This window comes from Genypterus blacodes, unplaced genomic scaffold, assembly GCF_046128005.1.
Source record: "Genypterus blacodes isolate CSIRO-AG114 ecotype Tasmania unplaced genomic scaffold, CSIRO-AGI_Gbla_v1 ptg000224l_1, whole genome shotgun sequence".
In the NCBI taxonomy this organism is placed as follows: domain Eukaryota; kingdom Metazoa; phylum Chordata; class Actinopteri; order Ophidiiformes; family Ophidiidae; genus Genypterus; species Genypterus blacodes.
The window spans coordinates 302,501-327,512 of record NW_027467022.1 but is presented as its reverse complement, the minus strand read 5'-3'; the positions used below and the strand labels follow the sequence as shown (position 1 = coordinate 327,512).

Sequence of the window (25,012 nt, the reverse complement as noted above, 5' to 3'; positions counted from 1 at the left end):
CTCACATTGTTGTGATAAACTTTGTGACAAACAGATTCAAACAGAACAAAGTAAAGAGCATACGTGAGGGAAGATGTGAAGATCACATGACCAACAAGGTCTCACTGCTTATTCTATCAAAGCAAATATGTCACGTCTGTTTTTCATGATCAGCTTCCTCATTTCAACGTAAACACAGTTTAGATTTGTATTTTCTTCCTCCTTCCCCTCCTGGCTCTTGTTCTGTGTGTGGTTGTGTGTTGTCCTGAGTCCTTGCCTCCAGAATCCTGAAGCAGATCCTCATAGTGACCCAGGAGCACAGATCCAGGCTGAGAGAGAGGAAGTGGGTCTGGAGCAGCGAGTGCAGCAGCTGTGATGATGCAACACCTCGCTGACTTGCATGCCACACTTCCTCACACAGCTGCCAGTTTACACACTCTGACCGCCAGGCAGACGTGCAGCGAAAATCAGGCTGGAGGTTTGAATCCATGTGTTTCTCCCTCGCTTAGCTCTTCCAAGGCGAGGGACGTGAGCAGGTGTCAAGCACGGAGGAAGTGGAATGTAAAGGACTTGAGCCTCCACCTGAACTTGGATCAATACAGGTCATCATAGTGGGAGGAGCACCCTGAGGTCATCATAGTGGGAGGAGCACCCTGAGGTCATCATAGTGGGAGGAGCACCCTGAGGATCTGCTGAGGCCACACCTAAACATATCAGACTTGTTCCCACACATCTGCACTCCCTCACTGAGCAGAGCCGTCACATCATTCCTGCTCGTGTGCTGAGTTGGTTGGAAGTTGTGAGATAAAAAGTGAAACCAAATGAATGAATCCTGATCCATGGAGAAGCTTCTGGAAGAACACAGATGAAGTCCACGTCCCAAACAAAACCAATCAAATCAATCAAACTGTAGAGATGAACCCCACTTCTCCAGTTCTCCACCTCTCGACCTCTTGACCTTCATCCTGTTTGACATTTGGGTGGAATCAAAACTGTCCACTTACTTGTTCTACTGAGCTTGTCCTGGCAGTCAGCATCTCATATAATACATCAGCGTCAGGCTTTGTGTGAGCAGACATGTGAAGCACGGATCAATAAGTTCATCCTGCCACACATTAAAGATCATCAATTCTACTCTAACTATTTTGGACTTCTTCGGATCTCAAGAAAATGATGACATCGTGCTGTTTGTCAGATTAGAGTTGTTGTTGTCTGTCCATGTTTAGATTCTGTTTAGATTGCTGATTTATTGACATTAGATTAGATTATCTTTACTTTATTGATCCCAGGCACCACATTCCTTTGTTACAGCAGCAGTGTGTGTGTGTGTGTGTGTGTGTGTGTGTGTGTGTGTGATGTTTACAGATGAAGTTAACTGGACTCACAGAATCTTACACACAAACAGATGAAAACACAAAAATACACTCAAATATCTAAATAAATACACATGTCAGTGGTTGTATTGATCCCAAGCCCCGCCCCCGACCACGCCCCATCCTAGTTTGCACACCTGTCGCGGTAGCAGCTGCGGCTCCCCGGCAGCGCCCCGCTTCCTCCTCCTCCTCCTCCTCTTCCTCCTCCTCCGGGGCGGGCCTCGCGCTCCTCTCCACTCCCACACACCCACACACCCACACACACTCCTCCACATACACACACACACTCAGTAGTTGTCCAGTAACGCACGTGGAGCCCCGTGAAGCCCCGCAGCCGCCGCGCGCGCCCCGCAGACTGTTTGATGCCGCACGGAGCTCGAGCGCGCTGCTGCCCCGCGCTGCGCGTGTCGCTGCTTCTTCTTCTGCTTCTGCTTCTTCTTCTTCTTCTCCCGGACAGTGTGCGGGAATGAGCGCCGCATAGGTCGGTCTCGTGTCGTCGCTCTCCCGCACGCACGCAGGCAGGCAGCATGGTCGATAAAGGCCCCCTGCTGACCTCCGCCATCATCTTCTACCTGTCCATCGGGGCGGCGATCTTCCAGGTCCTCGAGGAGCCCAACTGGAAGGAGGCGGCTCAGACCTACAAGAACTACAGGGAGAAGATACTCAAGGACTTCCCCTGCCTCACCAAGAAAGACCTGGACAACATCCTGGAGGTATGGACCCTCTTAGCCGCAGCGTGTGTAGAAGAAGAGCAGGGCCCAGTTAGTCTGTGAGGAGAGGAGGTTCAACAGGTCCTCATACAAAGATGAAGAGTAGAAAAGAAGTCAATCTGATCAATGTGTCCGATATTAGAAGTATTTACATATTTATACTATGATACATGTTCACATGCTTCTGTGGTGAAGAGGAGCTGAGGGCTGTGGTGTGTTTGGGTTGTGTAACGAGCTCATGTGACTGTGTGCGTGGGTGTGCGTGGGTGTGCGTGCGTGTGTGTGTGTGTGTGTGTGTTTACTTTGGCAAACTTCTCAACTGCAGAGTAAACCCAGGTCTGGTCTTCAGTTTGCTTCTTCTTCATGCAGTATGAAGTTAGGTGCTTTACTTTGAGTTGAATGCAGGAGGACCTCAAAGCGCAGGGCCGGACCTAGAACCGGGGTCCCCGGGCCAGAGGGTTCCCAACCTATAATGAACTCTCATTTGTTTATTCATGATGACAGAGCGGCTTAGCTGCATGTAGAGTCTGGCCTCAGGTGCTTCATGTGTGTTTGGTGTTTGGCGCTCAAGTGTACACACACACACACACACACACACACACACACACACACACACACACACACACACACACACACCTGCACCATGGAGGTTTCCCCACTGTTTGTTCTTTGTCCTGATCTGAAATGAAAGGTGCTGGACTCGAACCTGTGCCGGCCCACAGAGGTCACTACAGGTCACAGCATTACTGGACTAATGTGAGGCTGAGTCTGATTCTGTAATTAGGTTTCACTTCAGGAGCAGTTTGACTTTGAGCCTGGTTTGATTTCCTGCTCTGTTTGCGTTTCACAACTCGGGGACTTCTCCACTTTCTCCACTTTCTCCTTTTCTGCACAGTCAGGGTGGAGAGCTGAGGCTGAAATGGAGAAGGAGAGGCTGCAGGTTCTAGTCTCACAGATCTTCCAGCTTGTAGCTGTTGAGCCTCAGAGTGGAGCCTAAGTCCTGTCAGGCTGAGTCACAGGAGGAATGTGCTGCAGTCTGCTGTGTTGTGAAGGAGGTGACACAGAGGTCTGATCTGATGAGGTTCAGCTGTGATCAACTTTCACCAGAGCCTCCTCAGGAATGAGCCACAGCCCTCTGAGACTCAGCCCTCTGAGCCTCAGCCCTCTGAGCCTCAGCTGTCTGAGCCTCAGCAGTCTGATCTTCAGCCCTCTGAGCCTCAGCTCTCTGAGCCTCCCTGCTGCTCTGGAGGAGCTCAGATCTGGACTTAGACTGAGTCAAAGTACAGGCATCTCATTCAAAAAGTCCATTTGACCCATGAGAGAACAAGCTTCGTACATGAACGTCCTTTAGCTGCTGAGCATCTCAGTCGTATCAATATGTTGAATTCATTCTCCCAACAGTTGGACTTAAATCTCGTTTAGTCTTTGTAATTATTTTCTAATTGGCTCTGACTCTCCTTCATCGTTTCACGGAGTCAAAGTTAAGCAATGAAGTTCTCTCTTCTCTTAAATGTTAGATTCTGTAGTACAAATCCTCTAAAACCTCCTGAAGTGCTGAGGTGTGTGTGTGTGTGTGTGTGTGTGTGTGTGTGTGTGTGTGTGTGTGTGTGTGTGTGTGTGTGTGTGTGTGTGTGTGTGTGTGTGTGTGTGTGTGTGTGTGTGTGTGTGTGTGTGTGTGTGTGTGTGTGTGTGTGTGTGTGTGTGTGTGTGTGTGTGTGTGTGTGTGTGTGTGTGTGTGTGTGTGTGTGTGTGTGCAGATGTGCTCAGCAGCTTCTTATCTGCCTCTGTGATCCTTGGATCCGACCCTTTACTGCTTTGTTGGGTTTGTGTCGGGTCGTAAACGGGCTGGAGCGTCTGCAGGGCTGATAGGCTGCAGGGCGTGGAGGCCAAACGCCGCCGTACTCGGTGTTCCATTCGCCAAAGATGTCATTCCTGCAGAAGATGAAAGCCAATGTGGGGCCGTTGACCTCTGCAGTCTGAACCCAGGTAGGGAAGTCCCAGACCTGAGTCCCAGACCTGAAGACTCTGTGACCCTGGCCTGGTTCTGTCTCTCTCCTTTAGTCTGGGATGTTTTCTGTCCTAATCTCAGACGGGCTGGTGAGAGGTCAGAGACAGAGCAGCGTGGAGGAACAGAGGGAGAGGAAACCTTTCACTGCTTCTCCCCTGACAAAAGGCAGATCCAGGCTCTTTGTTCCTCATGTATGACCAGACGGAGGACAAGTCCCGACCCGTCTGCCTCTCTGGGCCCACATCACTTTTAGGAACGGTATTATTCCCCCAACCCCCCACTGCTTCCTCCTGCTTCTCCTCTGTGTGTTGGGGGATTGAAAGGGATATGCCCCGGCCCCCCCTGGCCCCCCCGGCCCCCCCTGGCCCCCCATTCACTGGATCCTCTTTGAGAGTCCAATGTGCTTCCGAGTTGAGTGAGAAATGTGGAGCGTCTGGAGTGAAACTCCGCACATTCCTTCATGTGCGGCGGCTGAAACGGCTCCAGATCTCCACCTGAAACTGAGAGTTGAGCAGCTTCTTCCTGGCACGTCTCTCTTTTAAAGGAGGAGCTGGAATCGGGTTCCCGTCTTTGTAAACTCGTCACACTGAGCCGGGTTCAAATGTTTGTCAGTCAGAAGTGAAAGTGCAAAAGTCGCGCTGGCCTTTTAGCTGCGAGTGTGTGTGTGTGTGTGTGTGTGTGACGTGGTTGTCATCCTGCGGTGGTGTGGAGTGTGTTCTCTCTCATGCCCACGTCAGCTGCAGGGGCAGAACAATGAAGCGGTGCCAGGCAGGCGACAACAATGAGGGAGAGCTCTGGGAACTTTCCCTCTGCCTGGCTGTGACGTCGCCGTCATCCTGCTTTCATCTGGACCTCCATGTTGCCACGTGTGTTTACGCTGGGCAGAGTTGATCGGAGGAGGAAGGTTTCCAGCGTCTGTCGGTTGGGGACGACTTGGCTTCGATCTGTCGCCCCCTAGTGGATAAACCTTCAATCCTTCAGGTACGGGCGGTAAACACTCAGCCCAGCGTGAAGGGACAGGAGGCTGAGGCGTTTGGTCTTAAACTTTAGGCTACTTGGCCAATCGCAGCTCAGTGTCGCCGCCCTGGAGACAAACACTGAGAAAAGCGTCTTTGGAGGATCTCGCCTCAGCTTCTCAGCTCTACGATGTTTAGGTTGATTGAAAAGTTCTGCCAGTTTCCTGCAGACCCGGGAGAAACAGTGAGGACGTTTCCTTTCCTCCCTGCATCAGCTGAGCTCTGATTGGACAGCAGCTTATCAATGACCTCAGGCTAACTCACTCCATTCTAGCTCAGAATTTAAATCTGAAGTGTCTGAGCCGTGTCACCATCATCTCATGTGGCCTCCTCTGTTTCATGTTCTGGCCCTGGTTCATGTTGGGAGCAGAGCTTCTATTAGTTTTCCATTATGGAAACTTCACTCAGCTTGTTAACAGTTATAAACTCTACGAGGAGGCGAACAAGAAAAGAGCCACACGCTTGTAAACGCCGCCGCTCTCTGCTTTATTAACGAGGCTTTGCTATTAACCACAGAGGCCTTGAGGTGGTCGCTTTACGGCCTCGTGAAAGTTCAACCAGGGCCGTCTACGCATTAACTCAGCTTTGAGGAGGAAGGAGGAAGAGTCAGCGCCGTGTTCTCTGTCCCAGCCTTGCTCAGAGGCACTACGGAGGACCAGAGGGCAGCGGAACGTTTACCACACACACTACACACTCCTCAAACCATCAGATCCTGTCCACAGCAGAGCTTCCCTGTCGAAGAAGAAGAAGGACACAAACGAATCCAAACGGCCAAAACAAACCTGTCTCTCTGCGTTGTCCTGACTCACACTCCTGACACACACACACACACACACACACACAGCTCTTAATGGAGTCATGTGTCTGTGGTGCAATCACATAACAAAGTCTCTCTTTCTCTTGACAACGTGTAAAACACAGTTTCACTTGACTCTGCTGAGGCGATGGCGTTCAGACGGCAGCTGTTGATGAACCGCAGCGTCGTCTTGATCGCTCTGTAAATCCCCTCGGCCCTGTTTCAGTCTCAGAAGCGTCTCCATGTGTCGCTGGGAGCTCAGCTGGTGAAGTCTTAATCCGGCAGTGACGGTTTCATTTCCACCTTTCACACACACACACACACACACACACACACACACACACACACACACACACACACACACACACACACACACACACACACACACACACACACACACACACACACACACACCAGAAGTAAAGGGTGAAGCACAAAGTGGTGAGCAGATGCATGCTGGGAGAAGGTAGAGACTTTATACTCCAGCTGCGTCACCTCTGCGTCCGTCCTGACCTGATGAGGGATCTGAACCCGTTCTTTTGGGCGGTTGACCTTTGATGGCAGTCATACAGAGCAGTGGCTCCTCTGACCTCTATGTAGGGGAAACCCATAGAGCTGCTATAGAGCGGCGTGTCAGTGGATGGCACGTCAGCTGTTTCCCAGCATTCCTCTGCTGTGTTTGTGGAAGAATCCCGGCGACGACGAGGCGACGAGGCGACCACCTGCCTGATAACAGCCAGAGCTCCTGTTACACTCACGCTGCACCATAGTGTTACTCTCACTCTAATGTCTGTCTATCAAAGCTTTACAGTACAGAGAGAGGCTGAGGGGACAGTGGGGTGTGTGTGTCTCTCTCTCTCTCTCTCTCTCTCTCTCTGTCTCTTTCTCTCTCTGTCTCTCTCTCTTTCTCTCTCTCTCTCTGTCTCTCTCTTTTTCTCTCTCACTGTCTTTCTCTCTCTCTCTGTGTCTCGCTCTCTCTTTCTCTTTCTCTCTCTGTCTCTCTCTGTCTCTCGTTTTCTCTCTCTCTCTCTCTGTCTCTTTCTCTTTCTCTCTCTGTCTCTCTCTCGTTCTCTCTGTCTCTCGTTTTCTCTCTCTCTCTCTCTGTCTCTTTCTCTTTCTCTCTCTGTCTCTCTCTCGTTCTCTCTGTCTCTCTCTCTCGTTCTCTCTGTCTCTCTCTCTTTCTCTCTCTCTCTCTGTCTCTCTCTTTTTCTCTCTCACTGTCTTTCTCTCTCTCTCTGTGTCTCGCTCTCTCTTTCTCTTTCTCTCTCTGTCTCTCTCTGTCTCTCGTTTTCTCTCTCTCTCTCTCTCTGTCTCTTTCTCTGTCTCTCTCTCGTTCTCTCTGTCTCTCTCTCTCGTTCTCTCTGTCTCTCTCTCTGTCTCTGTCTCTCTCTGTGTCTCTCTCTGTCTCTCTGTCTCTCTCTCTCTCTCTGTCTCTCTCTCTGTCTCTCTCTCTCTCTGTCTCTCTTATGGATCCATGATGTTCTCTCCTCTCCAGCACACACACAAACACACACACACACGTTGGTCTTTACACGTTGCTGTTAAATGAGTCACATTGGTTCTAACCCTTGTGACTGTAATCATGCGTTGTTGCTCTGATGTCTCTGTCATGTTTGTGTTCTTCAGTATTGATCTGATCCAGTCTCTCTTATCTGGGCTCACATCGTATCTGTTAATGTTTAATACACTGACATCTGCAAACATCCACAGTGATGAGACTGTGTGTGTGTGTGTGTGTGTGTGTGTGTGTGTGTGTGTGTGTGTGTGTGTGTGTGTGTGTGTGTGTGTGTGTGTGTGTGTGTGTGTGTGTGTGTGTGTGTGTGTGTGTGTGTGTGTGTGTGTGTGTGTGTGTGTGTGTGTGTGTGTGTGTGTGTGTGTGTGTGCGCGCTGCAGTCACATAACAGTCTGTCTCGCTCTTCACAAAGAGAGAGAGACCTTACTGTGTGGACCCCACCAGGCAGGGACAGTCTGGGGACGTCTTTCCCGTTGTCCTCATATTTGCAAACCCGTCACCCAGACTTCTCCCACATTAGCGTGGCTGTGAGCAGAGGAAGTGTTCCTCCTGTGGTTTGCTCTCAGCTGACGCAGCGTTTCAGACGGGTCAGATGTTTCCTCCTGGTTTGCTGCGCGTGTGTGTGTGTGTGTGTGTGTGTGTGTGTGTGTGTGTGTGACACTTTGTGCCTCAGACCTCAGATGGTCCCCTCTTAGTGTTTCTAACATGAAGCTGGGTTATAAGCTCCTCTTTAATGCTTCATTCCTTCAGAGAGTCTTCAGGCGTATCTCCAGCTTCTTTCAGCCCTGTTCCCAGTGTATGAGCCACTTCCTCCTGCCCGGCCTGTCTTTGTGCTTGGTGGCACACAAAGGCTCTTTTCTCTCCGTCTCTCGGGGGTCCGGGCTTATTGCCTCGTTCTCAGGCCCGTTTGTGACCTCAGGCAGCTATGAGGTTGACCTGCAGCTGACCCCTTTGACCTTTTTAAGGGACCTCCTGCACAGAAAAGCCCATTTGTGAAGGTCGCAGCTCGGCCTCCTCCTCCTCCTCCTCCTCCTCTTCAGCTCGTCTGGGTGAAAGTCAAGACGGCTTATTGGATTTTCAAACATTCATATTGTTAAATGTGTGTGAGCCTCCTGCTTTGATTTGAAGGTTGTATCTCTTCTCTTTCTGTGACTTCCTGTGAGACAGTGGGGCGCGTTGGCGTTCACTCCCATGATCACGGCTGCACTCTGCCCTCATGTCGTTCTAACGCATCAGCATGTTGCACATTTCAGATTCAGCACTTTGTTATCTCCAGCAGACCGACGCCTGAACTCGTGCGGTCGCCCTCATTGTGCTGTCGCTCGCCTCAGACTCAGCTCAGCCTCAGCTCAGGCTCAGACTCAGCTCAAACTCAATGTCACACAAACGGCCACCCGAGATTGGAGGTGACATCGGCGTTTGTTCTTCTGTTGAGTTTGTTATTGCGTTAGCGTTGAGCTTTGAGCCGGCGTGTCGTTTCAAACACATTATCACTTCCCTGCACAGGGAGTGATTACAGAGGGCAGGTGGTGATTTAGTGTCTGAGGGAGGCCTGTGTGTGCTGCGTTTGTTTTCTCACTCGTGTCTGATGATGTAACGACCACGAGCCCCAAAGCTGCAGCTGAAGGGGTGAGGCTAAGCTCCGCCCCTTCTGCAGGTGATTTTAGGATCTGTTGCATGAAACAAAGCAGCGATCATGTGACAGGTTTTCTGCTGCTGTCTTGGTCTGGTGACTCTTTGGCCACGCCCCCTAACTGAGATCACCAGGCTGCACTGAAGTTAAATAGTTGTTGAGTAGTGTGAAGGGGTTAATGATTGTGTGTCAGAGGAGAACACAGCAGGGACTGAACACATCCCACCTGTCTCACCTCTAACTAACCTGCCTCTGGGTCTCTGTGTCCCTGTGTCTCTGTGTCTCTGTGTCTCTGTGTCTCTGTCCCTGTGTCTTTGTCCCTGTGTCTCTGTCCCTCTCTGTCTCTGTCCCTGTGTCTCTGTCCCTGTGTCTCTGTCTCTGTCCCTGTGTCCCTGTATCTCTGTCCCTCTGTCCCTGTGCCTCTGTCCCTCTGTGTCTCTGTCCCTCTGTCCCTCTGTCCCTGTGCCTCTGTGTCTCTGTCCCTCTGTCCCTGTGTCTCTGTCCCTCTGTGTCTCTGTCCCTCTGTCCCTGTGTCTCTGTCCCTCTGTGTCCCTGGCCCTCTGTCCCTGTGTCTCTGTCCCTCTGTGTCCTTGTGTTTCTGTCCCTGTGTCTCTGTCCCTCTGTGTCCCTGGCCCTCTGTCCCTGTGTCTCTGTGTCCCTGTGCCTCTGTCCCTCTGTCCCTCTGTCCCTCTGTCCCTGTGTCTCTGTCCCTCTGTGTCCCTGGCCCTCTGTCCCTCTGTGTCCCTGTGTCTCTGTCCCTGTCTCTCTGTCTCTCTGTCCCTGTGCCTACTCCAGACACCCCCCTCTCTTAATTACAGCACTCTGTCTTCAGACGTGTCATTATTAAAGAAGCAAACAGGTTCCAGCACTTTAGGGCTCAAGTCAATTTTGCCAACCATGGCACATTTCCATCCTGGAGCTCATTTGGAGAGGATCTGCTTTGGGGTGTGTGTGTGTGTATGTATGTATGTGTGTGTGTGGCAGCACACGCGTGGTTAGTGAGTGTTTGATGTAGCGTGTTGGTCTCTGTCTCGTCTCCTGTCCTTCATACGGGCTCCGTCTCTCGTGGGTTCCTCAGACTAATGAAGCACAAATTGGCCGCCTGTGCTGTCGTTTATAGGCTGCGGTGAAAACATGTGTTAGATGATGTGGAGACATCTGAGAGACGTGGAGTACGCTGACAGTTACTACGGTTACTCAGGTACTCAGGGTTTACACTGCGTTTCCATCTTAGAGATCACAACAAACAGCCGTCACAACTCAAACTCTGTTCTCCAGAATAGAATGAATCCATTAGCAGCTACAGAGTCATAATGCTCTCAGTCTATATCATACTTAAATCAGAGAGGAGTAAATCTCTGCCTCACGTGAGTCAGGACAGCAGCGTGAGCGAAGCACCTTGTTCCTTCTGCAGAACATCGGGATGCCAGACTCGGCTTCCTGTTTTTCTATCAAAGTGGTTTGAACTGAAGCATCTCGAGTCACAGCGAGTCACAGCGACTCCCCCCGGGTGCTGGAGTGTTCTCTCAGCTCATCGGCTCATCTGGAGATACCATCACTGTGTGGCAGGAAGGATGTGGCATAAGGAATGGAGCTTGCTGTCCTCCTCTCGCTCGTTTGTATCTCCAGCTCTCTTATCTTCATCTTCGTCTTGCTCCTCAGGTTGTGTCAGACGCTGCGGGCAAGGGCGTCACCATAACTGGCAGCAAGACCTTCAACAACTGGAACTGGCCCAACGCTGTTATATTTGCTGCCACCGTCATCACAACCATCGGTGAGTTCTGCTGACAGATGAGGGAGGAGCTGAGGTCGGCTGTTTCCACACTCGGCTGCTTTTTGGCTCCATTACACTTTGAGTCACGAGTAAAGGATGTTGTTGTTGTTTTAAAGGATATGGGAACATCGCCCCAAAAACCCCATCCGGCCGTGTGTTCTGCATCTTCTACGGGCTCTTCGGCGTTCCTTTGTGCCTCACCTGGATCAGCGAGCTGGGGAAGTTCTTTGGCGGCAGAGCCAAACATCTGGGTCAGTTCCTCACCAAGAAGGGCTTCACGCTGGTACGTTGATGTGGTTCTTCTGTATGTTTGACACGTGGTGTCAGAACTTCCTTCTTCTCAAATAACCAGGCCTTTGTCTTCTTCTCCAGAGGAAGGCCCAGTTCACCTGCACCGCCATCTTCCTCCTCTGGGGTGTGCTGGTACATTTGGTCCTTCCACCTCTGGTGTTCATGTCTCAAGAAGGATGGTCCTATGTTGAAGGCTTGTACTTCTCCTTCGTCACTTTGACCACCATTGGGTTTGGAGACCTGGTAGCAGGTGAGATCCTTCAGCAGGAGTTAGTGTCATTACATCATCACACAGTTCAGTTAGGGGAGCGAGGAGATAAGAAACAACAACATGGATCCATATGGGTCCATTAAAGACCTACAGACCTGAAGAGAAGCACAAACATCTACACACTGACAGAAGGACACACAGAGTTTAGACATAATTCTTAAAAAAAACGTGAAAAGCTTTTGTGTCTTCAGCAGTGTATTCAGTTCCATCCTGATTCATCTTATTTACGTTCAATGAGCTGATGTTTGGAGATGTTTGAGTCGTCATGTCTCTGTTCTGTCTTTGTCTTGGCAGGTGTGGACCCAAACACAGAGTACCCGACCCTGTACCGTTACTTTGTGGAGGTATGGATCTATCTGGGCCTGGCCTGGCTCTCTCTGTTCTTCAACTGGAAGGTCCGGATGGTGGTGGAGGCCCACAAAGCCCTGAAGAAGCGACGCAAGCTCCGCAAACTCTCTCTGGATGAGCTGCGGCACTACAAAGAGACTCACAAGGCGTCGCTTCGCCTGCCGCCCACTCCCAGCGACGTCAACATCTTCAGCTTCCTGTCCAAGAAGCAGGAGGGCTACAATGACTTGATCAAGCAGATTGGCACCAAAAAGCACGTGGGTAACAGCGGCGGCAGCGGCGGCAGCTCCATCAACACGTCCAAAGAGATGAGTCGCTCCAAGAGCTGCAATGACGCTCCCATATTTAACGGCCACACCATCCTCAGCCTGGAACGCTCGCCGCGCCACAAGAGGCGTTACAGCTTCAGCGATCGCGTCACCGTGGCGTTCTCAAAGTCCAAGAACTACCTGCTGGGTGCAGACAGTGGCTCTCTGCTCTCTGAGGACCACGGAGACGGAGACCTGGATCCCCACCAGGACGGCATGTTTGAGAACCAGCTGGACAAAGACGTGGACCTGGAGAATGGAGGAGAGCTGGGAGGAGTGGGAGGTTGCAGGTCCGGGGGCCGAAGGACGTGGGACTCTAAAGACTACCATTCCCTCACGTATCAGAACGCCAACATTACGTTCATCGACGAGGAGAACTTCCTCAGCAATAACCTGCAGGATAATGACGATGACGACTCTAAAGCTAAGCTATCTATCGCTACCTGCGACGAAAACATGGAGATGAACTCCAAAGAGGAGCCGGGCTCAGAGACGGAGGGGTCGGTGTTCACCAGCGACGGCTCAGAGGACGGACACTCCTACGAGAAGCTGGTGGAAGAATACGCCAAGGAGGAGAACACGGAATGCTGAGCTGCCTGAGTGTGTGTGTGTGTGTGTGTGTGGTCTGACCCATTCGACAGCATGTATACAGTATGAACCATTTCACCGCCGGGTCCTTTAGGCTCTGACTCTGAACCGACGCCTCAGACTTCAGTTGAATGTTCTGTTATTTGCCGAGTTTCCTGTGAACTCGTCACAACAAGCAGACTGAGTATTTATGCTTTGATCTATTTATGATCTTTTATACGGTTTTAGAGATGAGGCGTGTGTGTCGAGCGTCCCGGCCCGACGCAGGAGTCGCTCCACTCGTCATCATCGTCGTCATGGTGACATGTTTTAAAGTGATTGCAGGTATCTGCTGGCTTCCTGCTCATGTTCACCATATTGGTGTTTTGATATATTTATGATGAAGATGAAGGACATGACAGCCTTTTATTCATTGGCTTTGTGCATTGATGTCTCTTCTGGTTGCACACTTCCACCTCATGGGGACCGCTTGAAGTCCATTTCTGTGCAGGTTGTCTCTAAGAATCTGAGCCAAACAGTCCTAAAGATGAAGAAGCGCTGGAGGGCCAACTTTCCCTTTTTATCTCTGTGAAATCCTAAACATGCTGCGTGTCAGAGTGACATTTTGTTTTGTCTGAGAGCCACAGGATCATTTTGACTGCACTAGAGGTCATCAGTGACGACGCACAGACATCTGGGAGTCTGAGAACCGACTGAACTCAACGTCTGACTTGTTTTCTGGCCAGAGGAACATTTAGGCAGCGAAGGAATTCAGCTAAAATGTGAAGAAGCTGCCTGTGAAACACTGAATACTCTTAATGTTTCTGTCTTTACTTTGCTCTAAAACCATTTCACTGCTTTGCTATTTAAGGAATTCTGATGCCAAAGTCGTCTCAAACTGGTTTAGCGAGCTCACACTTCCTCTGCAGGCGGCGTGCTCGCTCACAGGAGCCGGCGTCTTCAGCCTGAGCCTCTTCTCTTCTCTTTCCTCTCGCTGTGTTTGCTTGTAAATATTGGCCGACTGCTCGTCAGTAGCCACAAACACGCCTCTGCTGGCGTCGCGGCCCGGTGTTTCCCTCTGGGTGTTGGCCGGCCTGAACGACTGAACCCCAACACGGCCGAGGCCGGGTGACCTGTGACCCGTCGACGCTCTAGGCGGCCATGAGACACAAAGTAAACAGTGTTGTTGCTCTGGCTTCTTGTGTGGCTTTGTCTAAGTCATCACGTCTGTTGCATTAACCCCTCGGACTTTTTCACATATTAACTTACACACAGAAAACTTGAAACGGCGTCGCTCTGCAGAGGAAGACGCAGCGTCGCTCTGCAGAGGAAGACGCAGCGTCGCTCTGCAGAGGAAGACGAGCGTGGCCTCTAATGTGAGAACCAGTGGGAACTTAAGTCATGTGTAAATATGTATAAAGCCTGATGATGTCATATGTGTGTCCACCTCTGCCTTGAACATGAACACACTCAGTGGGACGTCACCTGAATGTCCTCCTCTTCCTCTTCCTCACTCGGCACGTTTACATGCATGCAGACTCCCGTTCCACTCTAATTAAGCCGGTAAATGGGTTTCTCTCTTATGCACCATGGTTACTCAGAGTAACAGATGATGTGAATGTAAACACTGGGGTCTTAAAGCTCCTCTGCATGCGTTTCCTCCGGAGGAATCCTGCCTGGTGCACGTCGGTGTTTGGCTCACTGCCACTTAATGGCACTAGAGACGGTGATGGGAGTCCTGATTGCATGTAAACGTGGCGACCCGGCTGACTGACTGGAGGCTGGCTGGCTGACTTGAGGCTGACTGGAGGCTGGCTGACTTGAGGCTGACTGGGGGCTGGCTGACTGGAGGCTGGCTGACTTGAGGCTGACTGACTGGAGGCTGGCTGACTTGAGGCTGACTGACTGGAGGCTGACTGACTGGAGGCTGACTGACTGGAGGCTGGCTGACTTGAGGCTGACTGACTGGAGGCTGGCTGACTTGAGGCTGACTGACTGGAGGCTGGCTGGCTTGAGGCTGACTGGAGGCTGGCTGACTGGAGGCTGGCTGACTGGAGGCTGACTGGGGGCTGACTTGTCTGTCTGAGCACATTTCTGCCTTCCTCTCCCTGGACCTGTTGGTGCAGACATGGTACTTGTCCCGACTGATTGAATTACAAGCATGTGCCAAGATTGTGATCCTCTGCAGATCCTGATGTGTCAAACTTACTCCAATTGTGTTTTTTATAATTAAATTATTCACCTTTGTAAAAGTTTGTATAGTGAATCCAAACAAACCTGTATATTTCATACAAATAAAGAAAGAAACGTTCAATGAAACTTGCTTTGCTGAGATGTGACTGCAGGAGGGTAGAGCGACAGTAGAGCGTCCGTAGCTCTACGTATGCTGCTGTCGGCCTCTTAAGTGTTTCCACATGGGCACATTCCACTGCATTTATATGACCTCTAAATGACCTTTGACCCAGGCGGTTAATTTTAAATACTGAGTAAACACGTTTATGAGAGCAAAACACGACGAGTGCATCGATGAAGCCTTCAGGAGCTCAGATGGGATTCCTGCCTCAGCACATTTAGGCAACAAGACACAAAAGAAAATGTAAAATAGTCAGAATATCACTTTAGATCTATAGGATAAGTGTTTACATCACACACAGCCACATGGTTTCACTTTATTCTTTATTTTACAGTGGCTTTCTATAGCTGTTAGTTATATGATGTTTAGCTTTTGTACATAGGAGATTTGATCAGATATTCTGAGCTGATATGTTGAACGACCGGCTCTTCCTGTTCCTCCTGATAGTTTCACACACGTCTGTCTGACAAGGCTGCAGAATAATGAGACGCCTGCTGCTTCTATCTGACTCCCTGTGTGTCTGTAGTGGCTGCTTGGTCAGGTTAGAATGGTTTGAACATTGTTATCATACGGACACATGCTGTTGCTCATTATGCACACACACACACACACACACACACAGAGCAAGGTCATGTTGTCAGACAAATGAACTTATCTGTAAAAGGGGGAAAACCTGATAAACAAACTCCATAAACACTGGAAACCCAATCCTGAGTCAGCGAGTGGCGGCAGTTGGGAAGCATCTGTGTGGCTGAGGGACAGTTTATCTGAGCCTATCAGCTCATGGCTGGAATGTGTGTGAGTTTTAATAAGTGTGAAGGTTGTTGACATTTCCTGATCTGCCAAAAGGACCTGAGATCAGTGTGTGCATTCCACTCAGCTGCTGTTGCCGCGGGGTACAAATGATCACCATTGTCTGCCTGGATTTAGCTTCACACACTTCCTTATATACACTTCCCCCGTCAGCAGGCAGAGGCAGAGGAACAGGCAGACAAAAGCCTCTTTATACCCGCGATGAAATACAATCTCAGTATCCGGACACTTCATCTGGGCAGTGACAGCCGATGATGGGATCTGATTGGATCTCAGGCGACCTGTTGGTACACGATTAACCATCAGGGGCGCGGACAGGGTTCTGACACAGCTTTGGTTATGGCTAAATGTCTAAAATACAAATAATCGGCATGAAAATGACAAAAAAAACTAAATAGAAATGATAAAGGGGACTTCCAGGTTTGCCCAGATAGTCCACTCTCTTTAGCGCTGTGAGCGTGGGATGGCAGGGGTGGAGCGGAGGAGCGGTGAACAGACAGGAAGCTGCAGTTAATTCACTTTTTGAAACAAATCGTCCCTTTTTATTTTAGTGCAGATAACAAAGTCTCACATTGAGAAAACAATATCTTTTTATTCCATGGAGAAAAGGCATCAAGGTCTTTGTACACATTACATTACATTACATTACGATCATTAAGCAGACGCTTTTATCCGAAGCGACTTACAATAAGTGCGTTCAACAAAGGTAGATAAAAGAACTTCAGGTCACTCATTTCCTTCCTAAACCAACAGCTAAGAGCAAAACTAGAGCTAGAGTAGAAGTGCAATGAGTTAGGTACTATGATGAATGACACATAGTTGAATGTGATTCAGAACTTATTCCACGTTCCGATCCTCTGAGTTTCCCTCTGAGTTTCCGTTTCCCTGCAGGTTTCTCTGTGTTGTTGTCGTTGCCGTGTGAAGCAAGCAGGTGCAGATGTGATGTGTTGCCCTACATCTCAGTCTGAACTGTGCCTACGCAATGTCTAAGGTAAACAGAATGTAAAAGCACCACAGCTGCTTCGTCTCCAACAGAGCTGCTTATGTTTCTGCTCACATTAACCTTAATTGGCACCACAAACCCTCACAGCGCTGAAAGTGAATGCAGGCGGCGATAAAGACGTTTACATAAGATTACAAAGAGGCGGCGAGCTCCACCAGAGCGGAAAATGAACCCTCAGTGTGATGAGCGGCTAAAATCTGACACCGGTGCGTTGAATGGCATCACAGCCAGAGCCGCTGAGCCAAAGCTAGCACATTATTCTGCCATTTGAGGTCAGAAAGTCAGAATTGTATCTGAATTTTGTAACATTTGAAGTTCAAGATTCCAAATTTCTCCCACTGGAACCTTTGATCTTAAACTACAAGTTAGAACAAGAGGGCCGATATCACATTCCTACAGACGTGCACTTGTTTTGACATTGTGTGCGTGTGTGTGTGTGTGTGGGGGGGGGGGGGCAGATTATGCAAGACCTCCAACCAAAGCCAACTCCCCGACCTCCATTCACACTGCAGTGCTTCCTGGAGAGTTTGTGTTTCCCTGATGCAGCGTGTGTGTGTGAAGACATCATGACAGAGTGTGTTCAGACTGCAGCTGCACACATCACAGGTCAGCATGTGTCACACGCACCCAAGATTTCCTCATACAGCCGCACATAAAAGGAGCATTGTGGCCTATGGGTTAGATTCAAAGCCCCGTCACAATAAAAGGCTTCTAAACTTCTAAGAACTGCGGTCTATTATTGATATATACAGGGAGGCAGTAGCTCAGTGGGTAGAGCTTCCGCTTGGGAACCGGAGGGTTGCCGGTTCGAGTCCCTGCCGAGGTGCCCCTGAGCAGGGCACCGAATCCTCAATTGCTTCCCCCTCTGCGGAGGGTGGTAATGTAAGTCGCTTTGGATAAAAGCGTCTGCCAAATGATCGTAATGTATTGTTAGTATTATTATCAGCAGTACTGTTGTTGTTTTTGTTATGATATAAGTTAAAAAGAGAGAAAATGTATTAAAAATAGGTTTCAAACAGTTAAGTTACATGAACCAAATGAGTCAATGTTCCATTATGTTCATCTTGACCTCAGGTGGTTTGATCCTTGGGAAAATGAAGACCAGTCAGCTGTCAGTTTCTTTAACTTTGTGTATGAAATGTGCCGGCCTTGACTTCCACCTTTGAACAGTGACCAGTGTGTGTGTGTGTGTGTGTGTGTGTGTGTGTGTGTGTGTGTGTGTGTGTGTGTGTGTGTGATCAATCAATGCCATCTCTCTCTCTGTGTATCAACACGTCCATCCATGGGCTGACAGCTGGGCGTTTTGTCAACAGAGGAAGTGGGGGAACCTGATGGAGAGTTGTTTCTGTTGCTCTGTGAAGGCTTCACATAACAACAGTTCAGTGCCCAGGGCACAGGATGGGGACGGGACCAAGGACCCTTCTGACACCCAATTGTTTCCTGAGTTTCTGTGTCCGGCCTTCCGGAACGGAAACTTTTGGGCACCCCCAGAGGTGAGAGGTTTGTGTACTTTGGAGTGTGTGCACGCTCATATGCTGTGTGTGTGTGTGTGTGTGTGTGTGTGTGTGTGCGGGCATGAGAGGGAGGTGGGTTTGTTATTGAAGATGATGGAAGTACATTGGAACCATGCCCAAAGCTTTTTTAAGAGCGCGTATAGGAGAGGATGGGAAAGAAAGACACTGAGCGGGGCTGAACAATGCCACAAACAGCTGGCCACGTCCAGGTATTATGTTCACACAGGAAAGAAAGTGCTGACCTTGACCTTTAACCTCACAAAGCTCCGCTAGCATGATGCACTCCACGGGGTCGACGGGGTCACGGCCGTTAGAACATACTGTCCATTTGTCCAGCACAAGGATGGAATACCTGTTGTTGTTGATGATGATGTTTTCCTGGAATAGACATGATTCCAATGAAGACGAGCCTCTGTGTGGTTACACTAAAGGACCCTTACTTTGCTCCATATCAGCTCCTTCCTATAGTTCCCTTTGGTGTGTCTGTAGCTTGTAGAGGTAGTTGTCTTTGCAGCGTTCCCAGCCCCTCAGTTTTTTTCCTTCCAGAACACGCTGGCATGACAGCATGCAAATAAAGCGCCATGCTGACTGGCTGTGCCTTTACACATGCAAAATGATGTCTTGGGCGTACGTTTGAATGCCAGGGGATCTGAAACAGGGTGATGGGCTGGATGCATGTCAGGTGGCATCCTGCCTCTCACCCAGGGACCCCGGGTCTCCCCCTTCCCCCAGACCATCAACAGGATGGACGGGCTAAGACAGCAGGCAGATGGAAACTTGTTTCTCTTTCACACTCAGTCAGAGAACAACACTCACTTTGTAGCCATGCAGGATAGGATCTGAAGTTTCATAAGATTAGAATATAAACTTCCTCAAACAGCAGTTAAACTGCCAAAGTGTGACAGATTTATGGGTTTGTTATGTAACCTTTACATTTCTTACATATTTGCATAATGGAGCAGCACAGGTCTTCAAAGTTTGGTGTTAGAATCAATATTTAAAACTGATGTAATGTGTGTCTGTGTGTGTGTGTGTGTGTGTGTGTGTGTGTGTGTGTGTGTGTGTGTGTGTGTGTGTTGCATAACATTTGTGGAGCCTCATCACAACCATTTCACTGCTCACACAATCAATAAATAAATATTCAATCTAAACATTTCCTCCACAGAGAATATTCTCAATATTAAAGTCATGAAGCACAATTTAGCCTCCTTGCCATTTTGCCAAGATTTGTACGACCATAGATCATTTAGATGTAGAAAAAAGAAAGAAGATTTGTTGTTGTTATAAATTTCAAACTAAACCTTTTATCTTTTAAATGTTGAAGAGAGGATTTAGAATGCCAAAGCAAAATATGTGACACATGTTCTGGAGGAAGTGTTGCATAAGCAAGTCAAACATTGTGGAAAAAACAGTATTTAGTGCCCCCATGTGGTCAAACTATACCAACACAATCTGGGAAAGGTATACTCACGTTTATAAATTACAAAAATGTATATTTTGAAACAATGCGTGTCCGCAGAAAATAAAGGTTGTCTTTTGATCATTTTTCGCACTATTTTATTTTTAGATATAAATTCTTCAATCCAAGTGATTTCACTCATGTTGGTTGCAAAGACGTCACTCTCAAATTCGAAAGGTTTTTGGTTGTATACATTACACGAACTGAAATCCAGGCTTATTTCATAATCGGTCTGTCTAAATCATAACTAAAATAACTTTCGGTTTAAAAAAAAAAAAAAAAAGCATTTACCAGATTTCTTTTTTTTTTTTTACAAGAAACCTCGTATGATTTATGTTGTTTAGAAAATTCGGTCTGTGGCTAAGTGCCTGCTTGTTCTACTCTTCTACGTGTCCTTCGTTTTTTTCTGTCATTTCGTCAATCAAGGTTGAAGGTTTTAATGAAATATTTGCATTTTTGTCTTCTTTTATTTTGAAATGAGCCAATGCTAACCAGGATGTGCATCATTGTTATGCTAACTGTGTGTGTGTGTGTGTGTGTCATCAACAGGAGCCGAGGGGCTGCAAACATCAGAACAAAACAACATTAACGGCTCCGTGTTTGTGTTTGTAGGCGGCGCACTTTGATCAAAGTCGTACTTATATCTATATGATCACATCTGTCAGGCTGTCATCAGATTAGTTTGAGCTTCTGCGCATGAAAAACAAGTTAAACTCTCTGCGACGTTCAGCTGCCAGCAGCAGCTAGCTAGCTAGCGGGCTAACTGGGTGTTCTGAGCTCACTCGGGTCCGGACGGGACGGGACGGGACCGGGGCGGACCGGCAGACATGTCCTGCAGCCTTTTGGAGTTTTGTCGGCTACAGGAGCTGAAAACGGTCCAGGACTTTTTGTTCCAGAGCCAAGAAAGCGAACCTGCGGAGGACAAGCAGACAGGTAACGGGTCAAGGGTCAAAGAGCCGAACCGAGCAGAACAGGACCGACCGGACATGAGCTGTGTGTGTGTGTGTGTGTGTGTGTGTGTGTGTGTGTGTGTGTGTGTGTGTGTGTGTGAGAGACAGAAACCTCTTAGAACCAAACTATCGCGCAAACATTTATGTAGAAGAATCATCGCACACCATGACGTCATCACGTTCCACTCCATGTTCCACTGTTTTTGTTTGGAAACAAAGCGTAGTGATCAGGTCCATGTATGACATCATCCCTCCTCAGTCAGTAAACACGGATCGGGTCTGATCGGAGGATGTGATTGGTTCGTAACCCTCACCCTAAATATGTATGCACATCATGAGTATTTGTAAGTTTAGTTTGTTTCCGTGGTGATTGTGATGATGTTTGGCCCCGCCCCTCGCTCTGAGCTCTAACATGTACAGTAACATGACACGTGGAGAACATGTATGAGCAGAGAGGAGGAGATATCTGCTGCTCTTTGTGCTCTGAGTCACCAGCACACCTGAACGCACCACAGCATGATGGAGCTTGAACACAACACACACACACACACACACACACACACACAGCAGAGGAGCCACGTGTGCTGCACTCTGACACACACACACACAAACCCACACACACACGCAAACACAGCCGTTCACACACACACACACACACACACACACACACACACACACACACACACACACACACACACGTCTACAGGTTGTGCATCTCCTCTTCCTCTCTCTTCCTCCCTGGCAGAGAACGAGCTGTCCTGGGACACGTCTGACTGGGAGTCGTCATGGGACAGCGGCGAGAACCAGCAGGACGAAACCACGCCCACCACCAAAGTCAGTCTGTGTGTGTGTGTGTGTGTGTGTGTGTGTGTGTGTGTGTGAGTGAGTGAGGTTGAGAGCCCTGCTGCTTGAAGGACGAGCTGTGATCTCCAGTGACGTTCCTGTTCCTCTGTGCTCAGCAGGTGGAGGAGGAGAGCTCGGGTCACAGCGCCCCCTGGCTGCACGAGTGTGTGGTGTCCATGTCGCCCTACTCTGACCTGCTGGTGGTCGCCCGGCAACACAAGGCTGCGTTTCTGTCAGGTCAGATCTATGAGACACACACACACACACACACACACACACACACACACACACACACACACACACACACACAGCCTTACACTCTTCCTCAGTAAACAGATGAGTAGTAAAGTGTTGTCGGTTCCGTCTCCTAGCTAAGTGGCGCACGGACGACGGCGGCAGAGAGGAGATGACGCTCGCCGTGTCGTGGACCGGAACGCTCAGCACGGAGGAAGGGTGAGAGAGACGAGAGACAACAAGAGACACACAACTAACCTCAACGCACTCACACTGACCTGTTGTACTGTGTGTGTGTGTGTGTGTGTGTGCGCCCCTCCAGTGAGCGTGTGAGCAGCTCCATCTGTATTCCTCTGGCCAGCCAGAAGAGGTAAGACACAACGTATGTGAGAGAGCAAACACCTGTGAAATGTGTGTATGTAGAGCTGTGATAACATCTTGCCATCTGTGTGTGTGTGTGTGTATGTGTGTGTGTGTAGGAGCTCCACTGGGCGGCCTGACTGGACGTGTGTGGTTCTGGGTTTCACCTCGGGCTACGTGCGCTTCTACACGGAGGTACCTCACTCTGCCTCCTCCCTCAGGCTGCAGCAGCTTGTGTGTGTGTGTGTGTGTGTGTGTGTGTGTGTGTGTGTGTGTGTGTGTGTGTGTGTGTGTGTGTGTGTGTGTGTGTGTGTGTGTGTGTGTGTGTGTGTGTGTGTGTGTGTGTGTGTGTGTGTGTGTTTGCTGCAGATCCTTTTAATTGTTCGTGTTCTGTCAGAGCGGGGTTCTGCTCCTGGCCCAGCTGCTGCACGAGGACTCGGTGCTGCGGCTGAAGTGTCGCACGTATGAGATCCCTCGCCACCCCGGGGTGACTGAGCAGGTGAGACCTCCTCCCAACACAATGCTCCTTGGAGATCAGTGAATGAATGATGAATCAATAATTGATTCCTCTGACCGCAGCACGAGGAGCTGAGTATCCTCTACCCTGCTGCCATGGTAACCATCGATGGCTTTAGCCTCTTTCAGTCTCTGCGTGCCTGCAGGAACCAGGTGGCAAGAGGTACTGCAGTGTGTGTGTGTGTGTGTGTGTGTGTGTGTGACCCTCTCCTCTCTGTGTGTCAGAGGCTTGATGCTGTGTAGTTTTTGTGTGGTTGTAATGAAGTGATCTCCGTCCTCCTCCTCCTCCTCCTCCTCCTCCAGCGGCGGCAGCAGGCAGCGAGTCGGTCCAGCCTCCTCCCCTGGCCTATAAGAAGTGGGGCCTGCAGGACATGGACGCCATCGTGGATCACAGCTGTGTGGGTGAGTGACAGCCTGAAGGGGAGGGAGTCTTAACTGTGTAAGAAGAAGATCATGGTCTCCTTTCAACCCTAACTCACACCGACCCCCCCCCGCCCCCTCAGGCATCATGACGCCCTGCGTGTTTGACCAGATGAGGAACGCCTCCATCCTGGGAGGGTTTAACGCCTCCATCAAGGGCAGCCCCCCTGCCATGAGCCAGTACGTCACTGTGGGAGGAGGGCCCTTCACAGGCTTCTACTACGCTGTGGAGGTGAGACAGGGAGGAGAACAGGCTGAGGGTGTGGGAGGGGAGGTGAAGTGAAGTGATGCATCCTGTCTCCTTGTCTCCTTGTGTCCTCAGGGGAGCTCCCAGCCGCTGCTCTCTCACGTCGCTCTGGCTGTGGCCAGCAAACTCACCTCAGCCCTCTTCAGTGCTGCCAGGTGTGTGTGTGTTTGTGCGTGTGTGTGTGTGGGCGTGCACGTACGATCACATGGGTGTGTCAGGACTGAGCTGCTATAATGTGCCTTTGTTACTCTGAGAGGTTTTAATGTGGATGTAAATATGCTCAGTATGAGGGAAGCAATTATGACAAAAACCACAACCCTCTCTCTCTCTCTCTCTCCCTCTCTCTCTCTCTATCTCCCTCCCTCCCTCTCTCTCTCTCTCTCTCCCTCTCTCTCTCTCTATCTCCCTCCCTCCCTCTCTCTCTCTCTATCTCCCTCCCTCCCTCTCTCTCTCTCTATCTCCCTCCCTCCCTCTCTCTCTCTCTATCTCCCTCCCTCCCTCTCTCTCTCTCTATCTCTCTATCTCCCTCCCTCCCTCCCTTCCCCCCCCCCCCCCCCCCCCCTCTCTCTCTATCTCCCTACCTCCCTCCCTTCCCCCCCCCCCCCCCCCCCCCCCTCTCAGTGGGTGGTTAGGTTGGAGGAACAAGCACGAGGAGGAGTCCGTTCAGAAGCAGAAGCCGAAGGTGGAGCCGGCCACGCCCTTATCAATCAGGTGCCGCCCCGACCCCCCAGCAGGACTGCAGCCATGATGTCATGTGATGTCACCTGCTAACTCAGTGATGCTTTCACTTACAGATTTGGCCTCCCAGACTCCCGTCGCCATGGCGAAACCGTCTGTCTGTCCCCGTGCAACACATGTGCAGGGGTGACTGATGACTTTGGGCGTGTCACGCTGCTGGACCTGGCCAGGGGCATCGCCATCCGCATGTGGAAAGGTGAGGAGTGAGACCGCCGCCGTGTAAAGACGTGAGGAGACGAGACGGAGGAGATAAGGTGACCTCATCCACTTGTTTCCTCCAGGGTATCGAGATGCTCAGCTGGGTTGGCTGCAGGTCCCAGAGGAGCGCGGTGATCGGGAGTTCTCCCCCTCGGCTGGCCTCCCCCGCCGCCACGCCCTGTTCCTCATCATCTACGCCCCTCGCAGAGGAATCCTGGAGGTCTGGGCGATGCTGCAGGGCCCTCGAGTCGGAGCCTTCACTGTGGGCAAACACTGCAGGTAACAACACGCCTGCTTCAGGTTGTAGAGCCCAGTGGGTCCAGGTTTCTCCTGACACGTGTGTGCGTGTGTGTCCATACACCCTTCAGGTTGCTGTATGCCGGCTACCATCTGATGGGGGTGAACAGTTTGACCAGTCAGGGCCGGCAGCTCCACACTCAGCAGGTTTGTCTGCTGGACCCCAGCACCGGGGCCCTGAGGACAGTGAGCATCCCCTTCCACCTGGCCCTCAGGTCGGTACACACACACACACACACACACACACGTGCAGGGATCACTGATGAGGTGAGATCTTCATGTTCTGTCCCCTGTGCTGCAGTGACAAGAAGAGCGAGCGAGCCAAAGACATGCACCTCCTGAAGAGACTGACCACCATCCTGAGGAGCAGGGGGGTGGAGCCTGGTAAGACCCCTGCCCCTCCCCTCCGTACAGCATGTGGAGCGGCTAAACACACACACACACGTGGATCTAAATGTTCCTCTCTCGCCCCTTTTCTGC

At 50.2% G+C, this 25,012-nt stretch overlaps 2 protein-coding genes across 4 annotated transcripts in view; both read left to right on the top strand.

Moving 5' to 3' along the window:
• Positions 1–1,597: 1,597 nt before the first annotated feature.
• Positions 1,598–14,894, top strand: LOC143016292 (potassium channel subfamily K member 5-like). Of its 3 annotated transcripts, none has more exons than XR_012965506.1 (6): positions 1,598–2,065; positions 10,691–10,802; positions 10,919–11,085; positions 11,175–11,343; positions 11,659–13,902; positions 13,975–14,894. XR_012965506.1 is itself a non-coding variant. In XM_076170551.1 (5 exons), the coding sequence occupies exons 1-5, from the start codon at positions 1,880–1,882 to the stop codon at positions 12,609–12,611; spliced, it is 1,587 nt and encodes a 528-aa protein (XP_076026666.1). In that variant the 5' UTR covers positions 1,598–1,879; the 3' UTR covers positions 12,612–14,894. The 3 variants fall into 3 exon arrangements, 1 of the variants encoding a protein (XP_076026666.1); XR_012965507.1 differs by having other exon boundaries at positions 11,659–14,367; positions 14,454–14,894; XM_076170551.1 differs by having other exon boundaries at positions 11,659–14,894.
• Positions 14,895–20,203: 5,309 nt separating this feature from the next.
• rab3gap2 (RAB3 GTPase activating protein subunit 2 (non-catalytic)) overlaps positions 20,204–25,012 on the top strand; it is an 11,873-nt gene continuing 7,064 nt past the window's right edge. Inside the window, 16 exon segments of the mRNA XM_076170560.1 lie at positions 20,204–20,662; positions 21,425–21,513; positions 21,639–21,759; positions 21,894–21,975; positions 22,079–22,126; positions 22,236–22,311; positions 22,514–22,615; positions 22,696–22,795; positions 22,936–23,034; positions 23,136–23,284; positions 23,375–23,454; positions 23,921–24,010; positions 24,094–24,233; positions 24,319–24,514; positions 24,604–24,747; positions 24,834–24,916. Coding sequence (XP_076026675.1) covers positions 20,557–20,662; positions 21,425–21,513; positions 21,639–21,759; positions 21,894–21,975; positions 22,079–22,126; positions 22,236–22,311; positions 22,514–22,615; positions 22,696–22,795; positions 22,936–23,034; positions 23,136–23,284; positions 23,375–23,454; positions 23,921–24,010; positions 24,094–24,233; positions 24,319–24,514; positions 24,604–24,747; positions 24,834–24,916 — 1,705 coding nt within the window. The 5' untranslated portion in view covers positions 20,204–20,556.